Source organism: Cygnus atratus, chromosome 6 (assembly GCF_013377495.2).
Source record: "Cygnus atratus isolate AKBS03 ecotype Queensland, Australia chromosome 6, CAtr_DNAZoo_HiC_assembly, whole genome shotgun sequence".
Taxonomy (NCBI): domain Eukaryota; kingdom Metazoa; phylum Chordata; class Aves; order Anseriformes; family Anatidae; genus Cygnus; species Cygnus atratus.
Genome location: NC_066367.1, coordinates 8,129,269 through 8,147,744, shown reverse-complemented (window position 1 = coordinate 8,147,744; position 18,476 = coordinate 8,129,269). Strand labels below are relative to the sequence as shown.

The 18,476-nt window shown below is 45.5% G+C and overlaps 1 protein-coding gene across 18 annotated transcripts in view; it reads left to right on the top strand.

Annotated features, from left to right (window-relative positions):
• Positions 1-18,476, top strand: part of IKZF2 (IKAROS family zinc finger 2) — a 109,867-nt gene that overhangs the window by 47,765 nt on the left and 43,626 nt on the right. For 10 of the 18 annotated variants that reach the window (XM_035571594.2, XM_050711651.1, XM_050711653.1 and 7 more), the window contains one exon: positions 10,802-11,068. The exons of 4 other annotated variants lie outside the window; for them this stretch is intronic. In XM_035571594.2, coding sequence (XP_035427487.1) covers positions 10,802-11,068 — 267 coding nt within the window. The remainder of the gene's footprint in view (positions 1-10,801; positions 11,069-18,476) is intronic. 4 more of the 18 variants (XM_035571633.2, XM_035571624.2, XM_035571642.2 and 1 more) reach the window with 1 other exon arrangement.

The following is an 18,476-nucleotide window of genomic DNA, read 5'->3' as shown; positions in this document are numbered from 1 at the left end:
GGTGGCATTGCTGTCAAACCCAGAGTCTAGGTTGGTCTTGCTGGCATCAAGCCTTTGTAGAACATCACCATCCTCAGCTGGAAGGACAGACATTCCTGGGAATCTTACCCAAACTGGGGAAAAAAAAAAAGAGAAAAAAAACCTTGCTCTCCAGCTGCTCCGTTGTCATAGCCCAGCAGGCACATTGTATATTCCCCATAGAGGCTCATTGTGATCCTTCCTAGTGTAGCTTGCCCTCGGACGAATGCTTGCCCTTTGTCAAGGGGGAGATGTTACTGCTAGAGCAGTTCCAGTCTGCGCTTCTGCTGGAGCCCTGTGGCATTGCTTTCTCATGTTGATGATGGAGGAGTGGACTTGTGCTTTCTCCATCCCTTCAAAAGCCATCCGTGCTGCTTCCTCACTGCTTTGATATTCTGCCAGCCGAGGGAGGGAAGAGCCATTTATAAATATTTCTGGTAATACAGTAAGTACTCTCACATGTTTTGCTCACTCATTTTCCGTATCCAGAAATCCATCCGACCAGAATCGGTTCACTCTCTTTTATTAGCAGAAATAGATCCACAACAATTAAAATTGATTTATAAAAAAAAAAAAAAAAAAAGAAAAGAAAAGAAAAAAGAGAAGCAGCAGCAGCAAGCACAACATCATATTGACTTACTGTGCATATATTCACACTGGCTTCCAACCCATGGATAATTACCCCTCAGAGATTGTGTGCTATGTACAGTACGGTGATGGAATTATGCACTTTAAAGAGCTTTAGCGAGGCTCTTAGGATGCCAAATTCTTTCCTATTCCCCCCCCCTTTCATTGCAGTGAGTAATGATTTTTAAATGCACATGACCCATCCTCAAAAACTAAGTAAAGTATGTCGGTGATGTTTTGTGTCTCTGGATCTCACATTTCTTGTGTTGATAAAGTAGAAGAGGTGTACTGGTGAGATGAAATTTGGGGAATGGTCAGAGGATCCCCTGGGATTGCTGGCCCTTGTTAGTGAGGGGAAAAGGGTAGACTTGGATGCTACTTGTTCTGTCTGGTAGCAGGTACCTGAAATGGGATTACTGCAAGGTAAGAGGGGTTGAAGGAGACTGTACAAATCTGTAGAAAAGCACAGGCTTCATTAATTTGGCTGGTCATGGATCAACTCGTTTTAACTGAAGAGCCAGCGGTGGTGTTTGCTCCCATCTCGTTGTCAGAGCCAGGCGAACTGTTGTGATGGCAATTTCACGCGCACAAAAAAAAATATTTCCTACAAATTTCAGCCTAAATCATTTTTGGCAAAGAGAGAAGCAAGTAAAAAACAGGGCCTTATCGTAGGAAGTGTCAAGCAGTCTTAATTTTAGGCAGAGATACCAGCTCCTCCTAGAGGAAAGGAGCCAGTACGTAAATAGCTTCCAACAGATCCTTCACCCAGGGAGACAAAAGGTTGGTGTGCACAAGTTGCAGCTAATGCTAGATTGGAGCTTTCGTTGCATTCGTCTGCAAGATGTGGCTTGATGTTTCGGCAGGAGCATTTCCTGATGTTTGTGCTGTTTTGGAGGTGTTAACAGTTCTCCGGATCTGCTGAAGATCTTTGGAGAGCAGCTCCCAAGGTGCTATTGTGGCAGATGAAAAAGGAGGTACTTTATAAAATAAACCAGTCGGGAATGAAGTTGTGGAGCTGCTGTGCTCCGACCATCCTTGTGGCTGTTCATGGATTTTATCTTTTGTTGAAGTCTTTAATGAATCTTTAGCAACAGTTGATGGTGCTGCATCTTGTTTCACCGCCCTGTGCCAGTGGGCCGTCACATTAAAGGCAGGGCTCCCAACGATAGCTCATTGTGTCCCAATGAAAGTCCCTTTGGGGACAAGGTCCAGGCTGAACAAGGCTTTACTTGCCACCTCCTTCCAGCCCCTTCCTTCCCGTGGCCCCACCACCCTCTTCCCTTCCCGTTCCCTTAGACGTGTGCAGCTGATGAATAGCAAATCTTCTCGTAGAGTTCTTCAGGAGTATTTACTGTAGGGTTTAGCTTTTGTTTGCTTTTCTGGTGACTTGGAGATGGCATGGTGAGAAAAGAAACATGTGAGCTAAACCTGTTGGTTTGAACATTGTGTCAGAAAATATCCATAAATTGCAAGTTACTACACAGATGTATAGATTTAATGAGACTGTGCAATGCCATTTATTTATGCTAAAGAATCTGACACATACGGTACTGAAAAAAAGTTAATACTCTGAGTTATTTTATATTTTTCTATTGCCATCTGTCACTGCCTACATAATAATGATACAGGTGAAAGCCTAGCATTTCTTAAAAAAAAAAAAATAAAAAAAAATCAGAATGAATAGTCATTTAAATATCTTGCTGCTTTCATAGCTGGTGTGTTTTAAGTTGTGGGAAGGAGGCACCAGAGATAGCCTTCCCCCCATGTTTAATATATTAAATTTGGGGCTTAAACAGATTTAGATTCTTAAAGTGACTTCTGAAAGGGGAAATTGATTGTAAAATGCTCTGTCCTTTAAATCTGGAAGAGTCAAGGGACTGAGCCGGGTCCTGCAGTCCTTATAATACCACCCGTGGCTGGCTCTAGGAGCAGCCCTTTGATGTGTACCCTCAGATGGAGGGGAGTTGCATGCTCCGGGTCCTGCCTGCATGCACAGAGCTCCATACTGCTGGGGGCTCGGGACGTGAGGGGATCTCGCTGCAAAAGCCTGGCCCCCGCTGGGTATCTGAAACTGGTAAAGAGGAAGATGTAAGAGAAAGGCACTTGATCGTGTGTCTTGAGTGAAAACACACGGCTCAAAGCATCACTGTGCTGACAGAGCATGGCGCTTACAAAGGCACTGTTGGCTTTTAAGAGTTTTCATTCAACTTCATGCAGTCACAACGTGGTTAGGCAAAACTGTTTTCCCTCTTTGCTTTTAATCACAGCAGAGCCCAACACGGCAGTGACTGTGAAACATGGGGGGAGAAGTCCCTGTACAGTGCTTGGGACTGCAAGGGCTTGTTGCTCCCCTGCAGCTCACCGGAGGGTTCCTGTACCTGGGGAGCTGCCCCGGCTTTGCATCAGTCACCTGCCTCCAAGGGTGCAGACAAGGCTCTGCCTCAAATAAATAAATGAGACAGGTTTCTTTGTTAATCCCCTTTTTACAATTCGGTGACAAAGACAGAAAATATTTTTGTGACAGGTGCTTATCCTATAATTTTCCATGGGCTGATGAGTCAGGGGAGGCACCTCCTTTGGAGGGGGAGGAGGACATGGCTAGGTCAGCTTGCATTAAGATGATTTAGAGTTGGTACAATTAAAGACAAATGCATCTTTTCCTGAAAGCTTCGAAGGATCCAATAAAGTAGCTGTGTAATCAAAGCCTTTCTCTTGTTTAAAGTAATGTCTCTGGTGCTAAAAATGCAGTGACAATGCCAGAAAATGAACCAAGGTCCAGACGCTGGAAGTCATTCCATGTGCTTCAAGGAACTTTGTTGGCTGTATTTTCAAATATAGTGCAGATCCCTCGTGGAAAGTTCCTTAAAAATGAAATAGCCATTACTGTTATAATTACTACTCCGTGCGTACATTGGAAAGCATTTTAGGAAGTCAGGCACTTTTTAAGAAGCAGAGATGACAATGAGTGAGCAATGGGGTTTTGGTCACTTTGAAGGGGTGTTATAAATCACCTTATTTTTGTTTATAAGGGATGATCCATATATAGCCGAAGTTTGTCAGCATTTTCCGTTACAAACTTCTAGGTTTGGGTACCATGCAGAGCTCTCAACGGGCTCTTAGAAAATCCTCTTAGAGGTGAATCCTGTGTCGTTGCTCAATGAGTATGGGTTTCTTCTGCTCCCTCGTTAGAGTTTGAAGCAGTCTTAAACATAAAAAGGTGTTCATGGTCTTAATGCTTTGAGACTGTTTCATAAAAGGGCTGAGCCTGATTTTGTTTTTTCCTCCTCTCCCTGCTTTCCAGCGTACTTTGGAAGTAGTTGTACTGAAGGCAGAAGGAGCGGTGGTGAGAGAGGAGCCTGGCTTCCAGTATTTATCGCGCGTGCTGCGGACAGTAGGGGACTTGCTTTAGATCAGCCAGGGGAAGGGCTGTGAAAGACCACCCACGTCACTGAGCCCTGCCTCCTGCAGTTCAGCCGAGCTGTGAAACCAGAGTTTACAATGAAAAGGGGCCCTGGAGAACACCTGCTAGGCACCGCAGCCCCCGTGCCCCCCCAGACATCACCTGCCTGCCTGTAACAAGCATCAGGGCAGCAAGACAAAGGCAGCAAGTCCTGGTGGCTGCAGTATGCAGAGGAGCGCAGGCACTGACCAGGTTTGCTGAAAGGCAGAAAGTTTGCTAGGCGACAGTCGACCAGAAAAGCATGTTTCATAGAGAGAAGGAAAAAGAAAATCCCTACCCCTCTGTCCCCACCAAAACAACCCCAAAAGGAGCAGAGCAAACAGGCATCCAACATTTTAACCTTAGGGAAAAATCATGCACGAATCCAACCCTAGTAACTGTCTGAGCTCAGGCACCGGCAGAGGACACGGCAGCTTGTAGCCCAGTACCACTGCGTACTGCTTTTCTTTCCTGGGGATCAGGTTCTGACATTGCACACGGATTTACAAGGGTGTGGGGACAAGGAGGCTCTTCCCTGCACCTGAAGACAGGCAGCAGAAGCCTGGTGTTGTGTTAAGCACAATATTTGTTGCACCATAGTTACTTGGGAAGCAGAGGGAGAGGAGGAGGGGGAGGATGGGTCACCAGAAGTGCTTTTGCTACCCTGGGATATGAATACATGACTCTCACTCGTGTAAGTACAAGTTGCATAAGTGCATTTGCGGGTGAAATTTGGCCCGAGGTTCTTCTGGAGAGGAGTCTTGCGACACAGAGCAGCCGTGTATGTTCGGTTAGCAGTTCGTGCCCCTGCCAGGTGGAGGTATGCAGCGCGGCTGACTCGCCGTGAGCAAGCAGGCAGTCATGTTTAAACTCTGGCCATCTGGGGCAAGTTGTGGTCTAGACGCTGCCGTCCGCGCTGGTACCGAGATGCTGCTCAGTCAGCGTCTCGGCCTTTGGACTGGAGCAGGGTTCTCGCTGAATGGGGCTCAAATCATCGAAGCCATCAGGGTTTGAAAATCCCAGGTGGGCTCCCCCTGGCCTCCCACAGCCCCCCATTCCCATGATGGCACAGGAACCCTGATCCAGCTGAAAAGAGGTGGCTTCTTTGGGAGGGTTGGTGTTGGTTTACCGCCCAGTTCCCCGAGCACTGGTGCCAGCAGAAAGGATTAGGAGGGGAAGGGGTGGGGAACGGGAGTGCGGCAACAACGGCTTGTGTCAGCTAAAGCCAGACTGAAGCTTGGCTTAGCGAGGCAGCCACATCCTAATTTAAGCTTCACTTGGGTGTAACAGACCTGTTAGTCTACACTTGGTGCACGCAACACCTCCAGAAGATATGAAATAACTACTCAGCCGTGTTCTGCGAAGGTTTAAATGGGTTTCAGAGGTAGCAGGCTTAAACTGAGATCCTTCAACGTGGAAACTAAAAATTTCTGAGGTTGCCTAAATAAGCTGATGATTTCTCGCTGAATTTCTGGCATGTTAACCAGCTCCATGTGGGCATGCCTGAAGGCTCCCATTTGTAGCATGCAGAAAAGGACTCGGCACAATGCTTTTAAATTTTTGTGTTCCCCCTTCCTCCTTTTTATTAGCTGTGAACTATTTGGCTCAACCTAACTGCTAGGAGTAGCTGTAGCTCTGCTGCAGTCGGTGTGACAACATGGTGTCACCGGCTACGATTTGCACTAGCTCGGTGGCCAGAAGCTGGATCTTTTGGCAGCTCGTGACAAACAAATTTGACACCCAGCATCGGGGATGTCCAGGTGTAACGTAAGAGGCCCTGCTCAGGCTTTTGTCACTTGACTCGGGTAATTCCCCTTCCTTTGCAGGTGACATTCACCCTCATTTGTTCCATCCAGAGACAGCTTCACTTCTGTAGACGTGTCCTGCTCCCTTGTTTACATGTTTAATAGCTCCCTGTTTAAGCAAAATTGACTTGAAAAGCCTCATTAATTAAGAGCCAAATTGTACCAGCAGCAAGAAACTCAGTGATGAAGTTTTCTATTCACTGAGACTCCTTTGTACCGTTCCAGGAGGAAAGTATGTTGAAACATGCCTTGAAGTCTCACTACGCTCCTAGAGAGGTGTAAACACCCTCCTTAAGGACCCTTTTTGCCACTGGAGTGCTCTTAGAGTGAGAGTCAGGGCTCATTGTTTCCAAGTTTTGGCATTCCTTACCTTGAATTTTCAAAAAAAAAAAAAAAAAAAGTGCTTTTAATAGTGTGGAAGAGGGGCTCCACATCCGAGTGTTGCCGTGTTTAAGAACTAGGTACCCAGGTTTGAAAAGGGGAAGAAGTTGGGTCATTTTCTGTCTGTGTTGAGCTGCCAATTAGCAATGGTATTTATTACGGCCTAGGAGAGGTTTGTGAATGGAACAGCGAGGTTGGCTGACCATTGGCAAGGCGATGTGCAGCAGGTTGTGCTGTACCTGGCTGTCACTGCTGGAGCCCGGCCTCATTTTCCAGAGGGACGTAACCGTGCTTAATTTCTTTGCAATCAAAGCTAAGGGCAGACCTTGGCAGCAAACGTTGCATTATTTTGCGTTATGGACATGGAATCTGCAGCAGCCCCTGGGAGAGCTGCTGCACCATCTGCCCCCTGCGTCCCACGGGGCTAGGGAGGGAACATGTCGTGTCCGCCCGAGCTGCAGCCGTCCTTCACTGCGTTCGCCCACGGAGCCACCCCAAGGCTCTTCGGGGGCGGCAGATTCGAATTTTGCCTCCTCAAGGATGAGGATCTGAAGCAGGGCCAAAGCTTCGTTTCCTGCTGGTGAGAGGAGAGGAGCCGGGGAAGAGGCAAGGGTCAGGCTTGCTTTTTCTGCTGCTCCGGGGGCAGCAGGAAGAGGCCAGTGGCATGCTGCCGCTGCCAGGAAAGTTAACCTCCAGCTGGAGACCACAGTCCCTTGGTGACAGCGGCCAGCCTGCTTCTCCGAGCCCACAGACAAAATAAGCAACGACCTAGGACAGCAGACAGCCGAGGAGATGGAGGGGCACAGTCCTGCTGTGTGCCCCCTGGTGTGTTGGACAGATGGATTTTTGTTCTTGAGCAGGAATTGCCCTCTGCCTTGCTTGCTTAGGACAAGGTGACCAGAGCTGTCCTTTACAGCCCACCTGGGCATCACATCTCTCAGCAAGGCTGGGAGGTGGTTTGGGTTTGGTGCGTTTTTTTTTTCCCCCAAAATCTCACTTTTGACTGAAACAAATTTCTAGGATAGAGGACAAAACACGAGGAACTTCTAGCTTCTGGCGCGTAGCTACACTAATTTGTGGGTGAAGGAAATATTTTGGTACTGAGAACTTGCCAAAATGCAGTTTAACAGGGAATTGCAGTTCAATTAGCACTTAGGAAACATTAACAATAATTGTTTTCAATTTGGCCACTCAGGATAAGGTGTGATTCAGGATCAGCTGCTTGCTGCTCAGAGATAGGAAAAGAGAAGAAGGAAAAAATTGGAAAAAAAATATTGCCATGTGGTCTGCTGAACGTGTGCCACTGGCTTCTTATCCACAGGTAGAGGCTTTTGAGACTGCTCACCTCTCTTTGTGTGTGTGTGTTTCATGAGATGTTGTCTTGGACAGGGAAAAAGTGGGAGGCACTTGCGTTAGCTGGAGGGAAATGATTTGACTGCAAGTTCATGCTTTTGCAGCAAGCTGGATTAGAGTTCATCCCCGCTATCTCATTTGCTGTGATTTTTAGGAAAGGTGCCAAAAAATTTTTAAATTTTTTCCATTTACTTATTTATGCTTTGCTCTGCCAAGGAATGAGAAAGCCTGCCACTTTTAGCAAGTGGGTGAGCAAGAAAGGCAAGGGAACCCGGGGTGAAGCTTGACGTGGAGATAGCAAACGATGCATCGTAGCCGTAAACATCCCTTAAATATTTCTTCTCCCTTTGTAGCACGGTTCATTCTGCTCTGTAAGTTTGTGGCTGAAGGTGAAAACAAAGGCAGTTCTGTAAAAACGACTGTAGTTTCAAAGGCTGGCTGAGAACAGAGAAAATAATGTGCGCAATTTAAGCGCCCGTTTGTATACAGCCGTGCACCAGTGTGATGCGGAGATGACCTGATTTAGCCAAGCCCTGACAAAGAGCCGAGGAGATCCTGCTGCACCAGCGATCCCCTCCTTGGAGACCTGCGAGCAGTCCCAGCCCAAGGAAACCTTTGCGCAGCAACAAGCTAGCAGAGGGCTTTTGAGAATGGCAGAGGCAGTGCTCGGTGTGAGGGTGAAGGTGAGGGGAATGAGGACGGTAACCAGCCTGCAATACCTAGCAGAATAGCTGGGATATTAAGAGAGGTGCTTCAGAAGCTCCGTGGACTTTGTGAGCTCTGTTTGCTGGATTTTGGGAGCACTGCATGTTTTTGGAAGGTTGTATTGCAGCAAACGGCTCTCTCCGCTTTGTTGTGCTGCTTGTCCTGCTGGACAGCTGCCAGCATTCGGCAGCAAGAAATGCTGGAGCAAGACAAAGTAAGCGATCTTCCAGTTTTATAAGCTCTTACAGCCTCACTTTCGTAGGGGCTGAGCAGCCAGAGGTCCGCAGGCTCGCATGGGAGCTAGTGGTGCCGGGCACGGCTGCAGGCAAGTGATTATTATTCCATGTCAGAAACAGAGCTCAAAATTTCTGAACGTAATGCAAGAAGACACGTAAGATATGATACTTTCTCTCTCTTGAGGGTACATATAAATATACACAGTTGGTATGAAGTATTTTGGCTATTTTGTGCATTACTGTGCAAGGAGAACGCACGGTCCTGTAGCAGCAACCCGGGATCTTGGGTGAGCAGCGCCGGCACTGCTCCTGGCCGTACTGTAGCTACTTGTGTGGCCAAGTGTATTAAATCCCGCTCCTGAGGACAGCGAACCATTTACTCAGGCTCCATTCTCCGACTTGCTGAATACCCCAAAAGGCTGCTATTATTAGAGAGAACTGCCATTCCTTAGCTCTAAAGTCAGGCTGTCCGTAAATCACCAACACGTGCTTCGCGCAGGGAGATGGGGCGAGGACCTCGGCTGCCTCCCCACCAGCGTCCTCCCTTCTGCTCGGCCTCCTGGCCAGGAGGCTGGCAGAGATTGTGCCCAGCCTCCCCTTGGCCTGCTCCAATGTTGTGTAGTTGCAAAGTGTTGTGATGACAGTGCCTGTGCTGGTACAAGTCTGCTGTGATCTGTGTCCTCCTTCGGGCTGGGCTCTGCTGCAATCGTGCTTCCATTCCTGAGCTCCCATTAGCGCCTCAGTGAGTAGTGGAAGATGCATTTCAACAATTTTATGATTAAAAAGCAGCATCTTAATGTTGTTTGGTCTCTGGTGCCTTCGTCCCTTTCATTACGCTCTGTCTGGTAGTAACAGCCATGGCTTAGAATTGCAACATCAGTCTCTGAACCTTGTGTTTTCTGTAACCATAAATTTGGGGGCAGGAAGGAGGAGAGAGGACGAAGGAGCAATTTGAAGTAGTAGGGTTAGTTCTTCTGATACTACCAGGCCAGTTGTTTGAAAACGTGATGACTCACAGCAATCAGACACACTTCTTTCTAATTCTTCTGTTCACTTCCCAGATGTGGTGGGTGCTGCTCTGGGGCACATCTAGCAGGGCTTTGGGGACACCAGGTGCTCCGAGGCCACGTGTCTGCGCTCAGATCCCCTGCTGCCATCGGCTAATGGCCTTAGCACCGAGGTCAGAGGCTGCTTAGGTACGAAGGCTGAATCACCTCCTTTTTAAACCCCTCAGCAGGATCAAGGCTTATGGAAAGTGGCATGTGGGCTTGCCTTCTGGCTGGCGGTGCGGATGGAGAGTGTGACTGTGGGGCAGGCCTTTCAGCAGTTTCCACCGACTGTAGAAATGTTGAAACATGGGTGGCTGGGGGGTTAAAACACCCCTGCACTGAGGCCCCCTGCTTAAAAAAAAGCGTGATACACTTATTTTCGTTTAAGACTTGCTGATCCCACGAGCCATTGCTAGTTCTAGGAGACTTGCCCTGTGACCTGAGGATCACAGAAATCAGCGGGGGGCCCATGGGCCTGACCAGGCAGACAAGAAAGCTCTTGAATTGCACTTCATTTTACAGATATAAGTAAGCTAGCTGTGTACGTCTCGCTTCAGACCTGTTTGCCTTGGCAATGTCCCATTTAGGTGAATCAGAAGATGGTGGCAGAAAAGCACTCAAGGCTCCTGTGGTGATGCTCACCCCTCCGTCAGGAGACGTGCCTGTGCAGGCAGGGTGCTGTGGAGATTACTGCCACGGCCCTGTTCCCTCAGGTCCCTGCATTTTGAACAATCCTGTCTGCAAAGCGTGCTCGTTTCTGTTAGCCGTGGCTTTGGGAAGGTTGGGGCTCGCTGCCCTAACTCGGGGCAGGAGGCATCTGGCTCCGTCCTACCCATGTGCTTGGGTCCCTCGAAGGGAAGGGGGGCTCCTGTGTTTCACGTTGAGCAGCAGGAGGTCAGTTTTTAAGCCTGCCATGTCTCTGCAGCTTCTGGTAGGTCTCTGGTTCGCTCCATGTCTTAGTTTCTAAGCTGGAAAATAGGGATAGAAAACCAGGAATTAAATTTCTTGAGGAAAGATTCAGTCGCAACTTGTGCTACTGTTACCACCGCAAGGCCTTCGTGTTGCTTTGATTCTTCAGCCTCTGCTTTAGTATTGGTAATAGTAGCAGCTTTCCATATTAGCAATTGGGAACTTAGAAAGTACACGTTTTTAATGGTTTTTTTTGTTTTGTTTATGTTTTTATTTCAGCAAATTCAGTAAAGCTAGAAATGCAAAGTGATGAGGAATCTGACAGGAAGCCTCTGAGTCAGGAAGATGAGGTCAGGGCTCATGATGAAGGAAGCAGCCTGGAAGAGCCCCTCACAGAGAATAACGAGATGGCGGATAACAGAAAGATCCAGGAGCTATCGAGCGAGGGAGGAATCCGGCTTCCGAATGGTAAACTGAAATGTGACGTCTGTGGCATGGTTTGCATTGGGCCCAATGTGCTAATGGTACATAAAAGGAGCCACACTGGTAAGCAGCTGAAAGAAAATCTGATGACTGCCCGTGGCGTCTGATGTTGATGTTACCTGACAACTCTTCTCTCTTCCCTTTTCATTCAGGGGTAGCAGGTGGCTGGGGAGGGGAAAGGTGGGCTTGGTTGTTTTGGTTCTCCCTCTGCTCCTCAGATGCTGGTGATTACATGTCACTGGCAAGCATGGTGCTTCCTGATGTTGGTTTCCAGCCTTTGTTTCTTAAAAATGCAACACAAGTCTCGAAATCAGTCTTCTTACTATTCTTAACCGGGGGAATATGGCAAGAATAATTCTCCAGCATGGGGTGTGTGTGTGTGTTCATGTGCGCAAGGTTGTTGACCCTTTACAGAGAGTCTCAGAGAGCTTTCCCTTGGAACTGCTCACAGTTGGACGAGGCCAGCAGCTTGGGGGACACACACCTCCTGCACGAGGGGCTGGGCTTGCTGCTGGGTGACCTGGCCAAACCCAGGCTTAGTAAACCCATGGGGTGAACACATTACCTCATGCTGGAATGCTGATCCTGGGGCTGGGGTGGGCTTGCTGCTCATCGGGTGACAGCTCCAGCAGGGAAACCTCACTTGAACCGCTCTCATGGGCTAGTGCTTCCTCCTCCCGACCATACAGATAGCACTTTTGTGGCATCTTTCAATGCATGCATTCTCCTTTTGTTTATTTTTATTATTAGTGCTGCTATTGTTTGGAAATCAAAACATCTTACTAGGCGTAAGGATTTGAGAAGTCAAGTGGCAGATGAAAACCTTTGCCATGTGCTGATTGAGTGGGTCTTTGGGACCAAAAGATGGGCCCTCGAGTTCCAAACAGGGAGTTCTGGAGGAGTTTGGGGCTAATCCAGCAAACTGGGGTGCCCAGAGGCTGATACACACTCACCCCTGCTGTTGCTGCTCAGGTGGGAGCAACAGCTACCTCTGACAGGACAAAAGCGCAGGCGTTGCCAGAAGACAGCACTTGGGTCTGGTGGAATCTGCCTGGCCAGAGCCTTTAATGCAAAAAAGCACTTACACATGCTTAAACTGCATAAAAAGACATGCTTAAGTCACCTGAAGTGCTATAATATATGCTTAAATTGAGACCCACGCTTAAATCTTGCTAAGGTTAAGCACGTTTTTACATTGGAGCCTCGGAGGGTGTTTATTCTCCATGTTTTTGTGGACAAACTAAAAGATTTTTATTTTTTTTTTAATCTCTCCCTACTGTTATTTAACGGGGTGAGTGGCTCCCACTGTAACTGCAAGATACCTGCCAGGATATAAAAAGAAAAGTGGGGTTTTAAGGTAGAGTAGAAGAAGACTGTCTAATCCCTTTGTAAACCTGGTAGTTTGCAGTCAAGTAGTGTGTGCTTGATGGGAAAGAAATCAATAGAATTTCTGTACAGAGGAATAATAAATATATATTACATAGTTAATGCCCTGTATATAAGCTGTATTGATAATAACTTAACATAAATGTATAATGCAAAGCATTGCAGTATCGTTTATGATGCAGTCATGATTTTAGACAGCAATTACGACAGGGGAAACGCATTAGCTGTAGGAACGAAATCTTGATTAACAATTTGACGTGCTATTACTAGGAAAGGGGAAGGGAGCAGAGAAGGCAACAGACTGAGCCTCCAGCTTTCAACCTCCTGAAAAGTTTTCACTGGCACTCGCATCTATCTGAGCATATGTATTGTAGGTGCATCAGAGTCCACGTATTTGAACTTGAACAGATAAATTAGGCCTACTAAATTTAGATTTAGGTACTTAATTAAATAGTCTGTGTTTTTTGGAGATAGCTTGCACATCTTTAAATACTGCCAAGCTGCCTTTTCATTTTAAAGAAAACAAGCAAGTTCTAAACGAGTAGGACAAAATGTCATCTGCGTGCAGGCGATGACCACTAGAGATGAGTGAATTGATAGGAGTTGCATAACCAGGAACTTTTTCCTTCTGGTGGCACTTCGTTGTGCCATGACTTTTCCCATCTGAGCAGAGGAGCTCTGGTGCACTGCTCTGTATAGATGATCTCAAGCTTTATAGAAGCGGCGTTCCTTTCTGTGTGCAGCCTGGTGCTCTACGCTCAGTAAACCAGTTGGCAAATTTTGCGGGGGATTTTTTTTTTCCCCCGCTTTGTTTGTTTGTTTTTTAATACATGCTGCTACTTCAATGTCCACAACAGAAGGAGAAGTTTGCTTGGATTTCCACATCCTTGATTTTAAGGAGTATTTTTAACCTACTGGTATCTCTCTCTTAAAGTGCAGTATTTTAAAATATATCGCCACTTCCTCAGCGGTTGGACTAAACGGGCTGACCCCAGCTCTGGAATGAGCCCTGACCTGTGGGCTGTCTGGTTTTGCAGCCCAGGGGAGAATGGTGGAGGGAAGGGGGGTTGTCCCTGGTGAGTGGAAACTGATGATATTCTTTATCAGCTAATGCAACTGGCATGTAAATCCGTACCTCTGAAGCCAGTTCATATGTGTCTTGGGAGCTGGATCCCGCCTCACTCTCCTCTTTATCGGTGCGCAGCCGAAGCACGGTCTGGCCAGTTGGTTGCACTGGCAACAACTGAAGTCCTTTTCCTTTCCCCAGAAGCCTGACAGCATTCTATGTAAATCACCCAAAATGCTGTGGTCACGGTAGAGGTTGTAATTTGCATGTATGCTGGGATGAGAGTGTGGCTTCCTTACACCAGGGACTGAGGCTTTGTGAAAAGCTGTGCCATATGGCTTTGGCTGTGTTGTGCACATAAACGGAGATGGTTTTCTGCAGACGTTATTCATCTGTTACTGAGGAGCAGTTGTCTTTCCCCTGCCACATTATGATAGTTCAGTCAAACGCATCTAGGGATGGAAAAAATAACCTCTGCCATGGGTAAGGTCAAAACAGATGAGTTCAGTGTCCCATCTTTCATCCTCATGTGCTGGAGCATCCATTCCCCTGATGTCTGTGGCTGCCCCTTCCCATAATAGAGCCAGGGATTTCCCATTCATCCTTCAAAGCATTGGGCATGTGATGCAGGGGATGCTGTGCTCCCCGGCCCCTCCGTAGCGGAGCTGCTCACCTGCTAGCACAGAACACAACATTTCTCTGAAACGCTGACAATTCAGGTGAAGCGTTTGGGTAATCTGCATGGCCATCAGCAGAAGGCCTTTCTATTTATTTGTCATCGCTGACAGAAAATAAATAAAGTGCTCGGTGTGAGAATTGTGTGATGCACTTGCTGCTTTAGGAAGCTGGGTAACTCCACACCCCCTTCCTCATGTGCTCGTGTTGGAAAAACAGCAAGTGTCAGGTTCGATTTACTTTCCTCCTCTCCCATACTATCTATGCTATCTCCTTTTGGTCCAGTTTTCATACTCCACAGCAAGTGCCCCAGGTTGCAGCGTCTTTATCAGTTTTTTGTTAGCGCAGGAGGCGAGGAGTCAGTAATATTGCCACTGGATACTTCAGGGGCTTGTGCTGGGGCATGTTGAGGAACGGGGAGAAGAAGCTCAGTTCAATAATCCAATTTGTCCGAGGTAATGAAAAGGAACGCCGAAGACTTCTCACCTCTTTAGGCTTTCTACTAGTGGGTCTGAATTAAAATTTCCTCATTTTTGGCAAAGCAGAAACTATTTACTGTTATAGCCATGCTGTGAGAGGTAAGCTCCACATGTTGCACTGTCAGTAGGGATTTTTCTCCACGATAACATCTAGTCCTTTCTTGAGTCCACTGCTGGATTTGGAAACACCTCTTATTTCTAAGAGAGGGTTGGGACCATACTTATTGTTGTAAGATTTGGGAGTGGTAGACACCCAGAGGTTAAGGGATTTGCTGTGCTGATGCAGCAGGACAGCCGCTGCGCCCCAAGCCTTGGGGAGAGGACTTGGGGTGCTGGGTATGACGCAGCAGGCACAGGTGGTAGCTCTCACCATGCTCTCCGTTTTGGCTGCCGTCGTGTTACTTTTAAGCTTTTGTGGGGTGCTAACCGCAGGAAGATCTCAGATTTTTGCTTGCTTTCCACGTACATTTCAGGACCATCAAGTCAGTGAAACTGAATTAGTTACATGCCAATGAGGAACACCTCCAGGTTCTACTTTAACATCCCTCGTGTTATAATCAAACACATGCAACACTGGAACTCTAAATTAAAAATAATTTTAAAAAATCACGTAAAATTTTAAGTCACTATCAATGAGCAAAAACCCAGTCATACCTTTCAGTATCAAAAACCTTTCTGTCTAAAGCAGCTAACCAGGAACAAATTTAAACAAATGGTCATATTAACACCTTACGATTAACTCCCTTAAACTGACTAATTCTTCTAGTCGAAAAGTTTTATTGGCTTTAATTTGTGATTTGTAGCCTACTGCATGCTCCTACCTCTTGCAGTATGAATCGTTGGCACTGAATCAAAAATCATAGGGCCAGATTTCTCAATGTAATATTTTCTACTTAAATTCCTAAATGAATAATCTAACTTTTCTTAAAGTCTCATTTTGTACTTAGGCATAAGAAAGAAGAGCTTAGGTTTCTGAAATTTCTCTCCTCATAAGGATGTGTTTTACTTGCAGTACTCGGTAGCTGGACCCTTTGGATATTTTTGCCCATTCACTTAAAGGATTTTTCTCCCTTCAGAATGCGGTCATAAATTTGTGTACAGAGGACGCTTGGAAATCACCCAAGATCTCCCAAGAATTTTTCCTGAGAGATTCATCACTACTATTTTATAATAAATTGCCCTATCTGGAAGCAGTTTTTTCCCCAACAACAAGAACAACAAAAAAACTTAGTAAAATCACTAATTGCAAGTCAGGTGCAGACTGTTAAGTGACTCTAAAAGAAGAGTAAGTAAGTATTTAGACAAGACAGTCCCCAGAATAACAAACACAGAAATGGAGCCAAGTCTGGTGCTCTGTATTTCGCTTGGGTGAAGGCACGATGCAACTCATTGCCTGCCAGGGTGTTAGCAGTGCAACTAATTTTTCATTTGTGCTCCTGGGACAGAGCATAATCATAGCAGATGCAGCATCTGAAGAAATGTTTCCTTTTACCAGAATATGAACAAAAAAAATCTACTACGGAAGGGTGAAAATCATTGCTGTTAGTATTAGCAAATATTTAAATACTTTCTCATGGCAGCATGTGCATAGTAATGTTGCTTTAAGAGGTTAAAAGAAAATAAATTTCTGTCTTACAGGTACCTAAGTTATACTTTGTGTATCAAAAATACATGCCAAAAAGAAAGGACCGAGATCTTAGGTATATATTTAACTAGGACAGATGTGAAATGTAGTCCCATTGGACCTGGTTCTTATATTTATAAAGACTTTATCCTGGCTTTCATATGTATTGTGACGAGTCTTTAAAAACAGTGTTTTTTGAAAGTGTAATTAAAACATTCATAGGAAAGAGCTTGCGCACTGCTGTGAAAGTAAACAGGCCTCTCTTCTAACAAAAAATGTGTATACTAATGTGTATTAGTCTGTGAGTCACTCCATTTGATTTCAAAGGAACAGAAGTTATCAGGTGAGGGTTATGAAAATCCAAGTCTTCTTCCTTGGGAGGTCTGTGTGTTTGAAAAACACATGATCCAGGAAATTGGTGGTTCACTTTCCCACGTTTTACCTTTTAAAGGTTTTAAGCTGTAGAAAGCACAACAGGACACTTCTGATGCAGGAAACAATTCATCTAAAATGGAGCTAACTTCAAATATTTTCTCTTTCTTAGGAGAGTTACACGTTTTTTTGCGCAGATTTTGCCAACTACCTGTGATAGTCACATTAGAAGTGTTAGAACGGTTTTGGACGCTCTTTGTCCTCGCTTCTATTTCTGTTTTGATACAGAAAATGTCACTGGTGTATTTTGCAGCCGTACGAAATTCAGAGAAGGATAACTCATACCGAAACTTCTATGCAGCGCTTCCGTGCTGAGGCGGTAAAGGAGAATCAATGTACAGGGAAGCTTCCAATTAAGCAGAAAAAGGGGTTGGTTTGCTTTTTGAAATAACATTTGACATATACATGGTAAAATATGGCAGCTATTAATAGGAAGTTAATGAGTTCATTCGCCTGTTTTCAGGTTGTATCAGCTAGAAAGCACATGTAGCTTTTGCCCTGAAGTCTCCAGCCAGGAGCCATATATTAAAGATACTTACCAAAGGACCATGTCCTGCTAATAACCCCAACTCTATCTGTCCACGTCATTTTTCATCTCAGTATTTGTTTACACACCAGCAAGCCAACTTGTGTACTTTAGACACTAGTGTATCTAAAGAGCAGTGATATTTCATTATGATTTTTTTCTGGAGAAGAAATAGCTATAATGGATGCATGTTAAGCAATGCACTGTGAAGTTTCATCAGTAGTTTACTGTAACTTAGATGTAAGTATGTGAAATAATACCTGTTAATTAATACTTTATTTAACTACAAAATGATAAACTCCCTTGGGTTTTGTTCTGTTTTTCTTTTTAATTATCAGCACTGCTTCCTGGCACAAGCCCCTCTTCCTAAGCCTTTAGGAAAGGTAATACTTGGCAGCTCTGCCTTACCTTGCCTTGTCCATTCCTGAAGTAGCTTTAGATAATTAAATTCTCTGTGCAGGAGAAAAGGGCTTTTTAGGCATTCTTGGTTTTGTCTGACTTAAGGTCTTAAATCTGGAACTGGAAAGGAAACATCTTTTTTTCTTCGGTTAGCTGTTCTTCTCAGTGTCGCAACTCAGTCTCTTTTAATCACTAAGGTTTGAGATTTTTTTCTGCCATTTTAGCTTTAAAAGAGAGAAAAGATTTAGTAATGTAACAGTAGACTAAAAATATTTTGCAGTCACGTAGTTTCCAGTGTTAAAAAGCAAAAAGCTCATTTAGTTACATTTCAGTACATGCCCTTCTTAGGAGTTCTTATTTTAATAAATCAGTACAAGTTTATAGAGTCAAAAGGCAAGTACATAGATAGCTATAAATGGTGAAACATACACCGTGCTTATAATTGTCCATAGCCTCTTGTAGTCATGCATGCAGTCTGTTTAATAGGTCTGTAGTTTCTAGTACGTCTGTGCTGCAGTCACCCCTAAGGACTGGAAAATACCTTTAACACAGTCAGGGGGTGCAAAATAGAGAGGAAATGTATTTAGGTGAAGATTTTTCATGAGTCAAGAGTTTTTAAAGTGGGCGGTGGAGTTGCCCAGACCAGCATCTGATAGGTTATCCCATGCATCATGCAGTGCCCGTGGAGGCTTGGGGCAGTGGAATCGGAGCGACCCTGCTGCACCAAGATCTCCTGCTGCACAAACCAACACCTTGGGGAGACCAGATTGCTGCTGTCTGATCCTAGACTTACAGCTCTACCTAAATCTGGTTTGATAATCCTTCATAAAGGATGTGCTTTAATTATTATTAACTGAATCTGGGAATATAGCAGAGTTATTATC